Consider the following 6547-nt stretch of genomic DNA (forward strand, 5'->3'; position numbering starts at 1 on the left):
TGGTATCAGTTGAGTCCTGATTTGTGACCCAGTATGTGGTCTATTCTGAAGAAGGTTCCATGTGCACTTGAGAAGAATGAGTATTCTGTTGTTTTAGGGTGGAATGTTCTATATATATCTATGAGGTCGATCTGGTCCAATGTGTCATTCAATGCTCTTGTTTCTTTATTGGTTTTCTGCTTGGCTGATCTGTCTATTACCGAGAGATTGCCAAGAACTTTTAAATTGGCCTTGAACCCTCCAACCTTCATCTTTGTCTGCCTGTCTTCTGTTTTCTCCTTGCCCCAGTCATTTGTTTATTTATTCATTATTAATAATGTCTGCATGCCAGGTACAGGGAATAGAGTGGTAGGATACTCTATAATAAACACTCACTAAACCAGCCCCTGTGAAACTTGCCTTCCAGAAACTTGTACCACAATAAAATATAGTGAATCTTATAAAAGAGGATGTAGACAGTGCTGTGGAGCCTTTTCTCTCTCCCTTCATCTTGTTTTGCCTTTTTCCTCCAGTCTCCATATAAACTCTTCCTTTTGTTTCTACTGTCTGTCCTTCTATCTATCCCTTGGCCTCACCCTGAACTCTGACAATGGTCAGTTCACATTACAGAAGAGATTTTGCCCATTTCCAACTTCCATGTGCACACACCTTCATGTCTGTGCAGTCACTTCCCTGATCACACGTTCAACACTTCCCTTCAGGGGCACAAGCATTAGATCCCTGTCACTTGGAGGCAGAGGAAAGAGAGCTGCTTCCCCTCATGGGAATCAGATCCTGAGAGACTTAAAGTTCAGAGCCATTAGAGTTTTATGGTGAGCCAGAATAAAAAAAAAACCCAGAAAAAAAATTTAAAACCCCCAGAATTTGTGTGAAGAAGTTAAAATTTGGTAAATCTGGAGGGCATCCTGGCATGTTGAATAAGTCATACAAAGAAAGACAATTACTATATGATCCCATTTTTATGTGGAATCTAAAAAAGGGGGGTGTGGAGAATGAGCTCATAGATACAAAGAACATATTGGTGACTGAGAGAGGCAAGAGATAGGGGTGTGGGTGAAATGGGTAAAGGGCATCAAAGGTTACAAACATCCCCAGTTATAAAATAAATAAGTTATGGGATGTAATGTACAACATGGTGACTATAGTTAATCCTATAGTTGCATATAAAATTTTCTAACTATGTGATGATGCATGTTAACTAGATTTATTATGGTGATCATTTTACAATATATGCAAATATTGAACCATTATGTTGTATACCTGAAGTTAACATAATGTTAGATGTCAGTTATACCTCAACTTAGGAGAGAGGTTAAAATGTGATACATATCAGTTTACAGAATATTTTCTGCATATATTTTACAACAGTATGAGATCCAGCAGGTAACCTCTCATCTCCATTTACAAGTACAGCGTCTGTGGCTGAGAGAGATAAGCACTTGTTGATCACGGCCATATCAGGGTTTAATCTTAGGTCCTCTAACAAGTCCCCATTAATTCCTCATAGGAGCTCACAGCAACATGGAAAGGAGGCCATTGCCTCAGAGGTTGTCACATTTGTTTAACGGCTCCTGCCACACAAAGGTCTAAGGACAGGCTGTGCCTAGTTATTCCTGAGCCTCCCAGGGATTTTTATACGGAGACTCAATCTCCCCGCCTACATGCACATACCTATGATCGTGTGTATGTGCAAGTAAATGCACACACACACACACCTCTCACATAGATACATCCTGCTCCACTCCCCTCAACTGCTTGCTCTGATTCCTACTAATTCTCATTTACCTACCATTTGGAGGGATAGAATTCAATGTCAGATGCTTAATTGAGCAATTGAGAAATAATAAGGTGATTGCTCATCCACTATTTCTTCCATGCCCTTTTTCTAAGTGTCCCTAAACACACACACACACACACACACACACACACACACCATCCCTCCAAGTTAATGTTATAAACTTACTCAGATGCTGTAAATCCACCTCAATGTGAGACAGTCTCTTTATCCCTGTCCTGTTCCATTCAGGCAAAGACAAATGAAGCTGTTTTTGGAGATTTCCCCAAACCGACATCTGTAATGTCCTCTTGGTATAAAACACCAGGAGGACATCGATGGCAATAATCAGAGCTAGCCCAATGTAGAACATTTTTAGGACATTTCTCCTGGGTATCATGTTGTGCCTCTGAAACTGTCACCTTCCGAGGGTCTGAACGTGTCACTGCCCAGGTTAGCTAAGGATCACAATCAGCAGAGCTCTGTCTCTGCCGGCTGCTGCCTGCTAAGCCAGATGTTCTTTGACTGGAAAAGCTGTCACAAACTGCCTGACTTCTTCCTGAACATTGTCAAGTGTGTGGAGTGTGCCCGGGGCAGCCACCCAATACTGGGAGGATACCTACCTGGGCACACCTTGCACTGTCTTAGAAGTCAGGTTAATGTTTGCCCCTGGAGCTACCTCAGGCTGTGGTGGGGGAGGTTTTCCTCTCCCTGTTTTGCTTCATTTCATTTTATTTTTAAATTTCTTTTCAGCGTTCCAGAATTCATTATTTATGAACCACACCCAGTGCTCCACGCAATATGTGCCCTACATAATACCCACCTTCCACCCCCCCTCCCCTCCAAAACCCTCAGTTTGTTTCTCAGTGTCTACAGTCTCTTATGATTCATCTCCCCCTCCAATTCTCCCCAACTCACTTCTCCTCTCCATCTCCCCATGTCCTCCATGTTATTCCTTATGCTCCACAAATTAGCGAAACCATATGATAATTGACTCTCTCTGTTTGACTGATTTCACTCAGCATAATCTATTCCAGTCCCATCCATGTTGATACAAAAGTTGGTTACTCATCCTTTCTGATGGAGGCATAATACTCCATAGTAAATATGGACCATATCTTCTTTATCCATTCGTCCATTGAAGGGCATCTTGGTTCTTTCCACAGTTTGGTGATTGTTGACATTGCTGCTATGAACATTGGGGTATGGATGGCCCTTCTTTTCACTACATCTGTATCTTTGGGGTAAATTCCCAGTAGTGCAATTGCAAGGTCTTGGGAAGCTCTATATTTAATTTCTTAAGGAATCTCTGCACTGTTTTCCAAAGTGGCTGTACCAACTTGCATTCCCACCAACAGTGTAAGAGGGTTCCCCTTTCTCCACACCCTCTCCAACACATGTTTACTGTCTTGTTATTTTTGGCCATTCTAACTGTGTAAGGTGGTACCTCAATGTGGTTTCGATCTGAATCTCCCTGATGGCTAATGATGATGGAAACTTTTTCATGTGTCTGTTAGCCATTTGTATGTCTTCTTTGGAGAAGTGTCTGTTCATGTCTTCTGCCCATTTTTTTGACATGATTATCTTTTGTGTGTGTTGAGTTTGAAGAGTTCTTTATAGATCTTGGATATCAGCTCTTTGTCTGTACTGCCATTTGTGAGTATCTTCTCCCATTCGTGGGTTGCCTTTTTTTTTTTTTTTTTTTTAAAGATTTTTTATTTATTTATTTGACAGACAGAGATCACAAGTAGGCCGAGAAGCAGGTAGAGAGAGGAGGAAGCAGGCTCCCTGCCCGGCAGAGAGCCCGATGCGGGGCTCGATCCCAGGAACCCGGGATCGTGACCAGAGCTGAAGGCAAAGGTTTTAACCCGCTGAGCCACCCAGGTGCCCCGCCTTTTTGTTTTATTGACTGTTTCCTTTGCTGTGCAGAAGCTTTTGATTTTGATGAAGTTCCAAAAGTTCATTTTTGCTTTTGTTTCCTTTGCCTTTGGAGACATATCTTGAAAGTTGTTGCAGCCGATGTCCAAGAGGTTACTGCCTATGTTCTCGTCTAGAATTTTGATAGATTCCTGCCTCATGTTGAGGTCTTTTATCCATTTTGAGTTTATCTTTGTGTATGGTATAAGAGAATGGTTGAGTTTCATTCTTCTACACATAACTGTTCAATTTTCCCAGCACCATTTATGGAAGATACTGTCTCTTTTCCACTGTATATTTTTCCTGCTTGGCTGAAGATTATTTGACCATAAAATTGAGGGTCCATATCTGGGCTCTCTACTCTGTTCCACTGGTCTATGTGTCTCATTATTCCCTTCATATTCTCAGACCACAGTGCTCTGAAACTGGAACCTAACCACAAGAAAAATTTCAGAAGGAATTCAGACACCTGGAAGCTAAAGACCACCTTGGTTAAGAATGCTTGGATCAACCAGGAAACCAATGAAGGACTTAAACAATTCATGGAAACCAATGAGAATGAAGATGCTTCAGTCCAAAACCTATGGGATACAGCAAAGGCAGTCCTAAGGGGGAAATACATAGCCATCCAAGCCTCCCTCAAAAAAATTGAAAAAAAAAAAAAAAAACAGAATACATCAACTCTCTTTATACCTTAAAGAACTGGTGAATCAATGATAAATTAAGCCAACCCAACACACAAGAAGGGAAATAATCAAGATTAGAGCAGAGATCAGTGAAATAGAAACTAGAGATACAGTAGAACACATTAATGAAACTAGAAGCCAGTTTTTTTAAAGAATCAATAAGATTGATAATACATTGGTCAAACTAATCCAAAAGAAAAGAGAGATGACCCAAATTAATAAAATTATGAATGAAAAGGGAGAAATCATGACTAACACCAAGGAAATAGAAACAATCATCAGAAATTATTATCAACAGTTATATGCCAACAAGTTAAGCAACCTAGACAAAATGGATGCATTCCTGGAAACCTATAAACTTCTAAAATGAATCAGGAAGAAACTGACAACCTGAATAGACTAATATCTAGTAATGAGATTAAAGCAGTGATCAAAAACCTCCCAAAAGACTGGAAGAGATTATGCTGAGTGAAATAAGTCAAGCAGAGAGAGTCAATTATCATATGGTTTCACTTATTTGTGGAGCATAACAAATAGCATGGAGGATAAGGGGAGTTAGAGAGGAGAAGGGAGTTGAGGGAAATTGGAAGGGGAGGACTATGGACTATGGACTCTGAAAAACAATCTGAGGGTTTTGAAGGGGAGGCGGGGTGGGAGGTTGGGGAAACAGGTGGTGTGTATTGGAGAGGGCACAGATTGCATGGAGCACTAGCTGTGGTACAAAAATAATGAATACTGTCACGCTGAAAATAAATTTAAAAAATTAAAAAGAAAGAAGAAGAAGCAAACGGAGCTCTTCCTTACAGACCTCTTGGCCTTTGTGTGAAGGCAGGGTGCAATAAACTCCCCCTATACATCTTTGACTGTCCTTTCATCAGTGTTCTGGGAAACCACTGCACAGGACCAGAACTTTTCCAGTCTTGGCTGTGAATATGTGAGATTTGCCCCACAAAAGACCCTTCTGCCTTTCACATTCATGGGAAGATACTGGTCTCTTTTTTAAAGGAAGTGTTTTTCTACAGAGAAAGGTAACTGTGTCGACTTGAAGTCAACATTCAAAATTCTTATGCTTTATACATGCTTTTAAATACCTACTGAGGGGGTGCCTGGGTGGCTCAGTGGGTTAAAGCCACTGACTTTGGCTCAGGTCATGATTCTGGGGTCCTGGGATTGAGCCCCGCATCGGGCCCTCTGCTCAGCGGGGAGCCTGCTTCCCCCCCCTCTCTCTGCCTGCCTCTCTGCCTGCTTATGATCTCTGTCTGCCAAATAAATAAATAAAATCTTTAAAAACAAAACAAAACAAACAAACAAAAAACCTCCCAAAAAACAAGAATTCTACCAAACATTTTGGAATTCTTGGAATTCTACCAAACATTCAAAGAAGAAATAATACCTATTCTCCTGAAGCTGTTTCAAAAAAATTGAAGCAGAAGGAAAACTTCCAGACTCTTTTTATGAAGCCAGCATTACCCTGATCCCCAAACCAGGCAAAGACCACACCAAAAAGGAGAATTTCAGACCAATATCACTGATGAATATGGATACTAAGATTCTCAACAAGATCCTAGCAAACAGGATCTAACAGCACATTAAAAAGATTATCCACCATGACCAGGTGGGATTTATCCCCGTGTTGCAAGTGTGGTTCAACATTCACAAATCAATCAATGGGATAGAAAAAAATCAATAAGAGAAGAGAGAAGAACGACAAGGTCCTCTCAATTGATACAGTGAAAAAAAATTGGACAAAATCCAGCATCCGTTCCTGATTAAAACACTTCAAAGTATAGGAATAGAGGGAACTTTCCTGAACTTCATAAAATCTATCTATGAAAAACCCACAGCGAATATTATCCTCAATGGGGAAAAGCTGACAGCCTTCCCTTTGAGATCAGGAACACGACAAGGATGTCCGCTCTCACCAATCTCGTTCAAGATAGTATTAGAAGTCCTAGCAAAAGCAATCAGACAACAAAGAGAAATAAAAGGTATTCAGATTGGCAATGAAGAAGTCAAACTCCCTCTCTTCACAAATGACATGATACTTAAAATGGAAAACCCAAAAGACTCCACCCCCAACCTACTAGAACCCATACAGCAATTCAGTAATGTGGCAGGATACAAAACCAATGCACAGAAATCAATTGCTTTCTTATACACTAACAATGAA

At 40.6% G+C, this 6547-nt stretch overlaps 1 protein-coding gene across 1 annotated transcript in view; it reads right to left on the minus strand.

Moving 5' to 3' along the window:
- Window positions 1–2147, minus strand: part of GALNT8 (polypeptide N-acetylgalactosaminyltransferase 8) — a 43793-nt gene extending 41646 nt beyond the window's left edge. Inside the window, exon 1 of the mRNA XM_032874340.1 lies at window positions 1964–2147. Within this exon, the coding sequence (XP_032730231.1) occupies window positions 1964–2147 (184 nt within the window). The remainder of the gene's footprint in view (window positions 1–1963) is intronic.
- Between the last annotated feature and the right edge of the window lie 4400 nt (window positions 2148–6547).

This window comes from Lontra canadensis, unplaced genomic scaffold (genome assembly GCF_010015895.1).
Source record: "Lontra canadensis isolate GAN:19392208 unplaced genomic scaffold, GSC_riverotter_1.0 scaffold53, whole genome shotgun sequence".
In the NCBI taxonomy this organism is placed as follows: Eukaryota; Metazoa; Chordata; class Mammalia; order Carnivora; family Mustelidae; genus Lontra; species Lontra canadensis.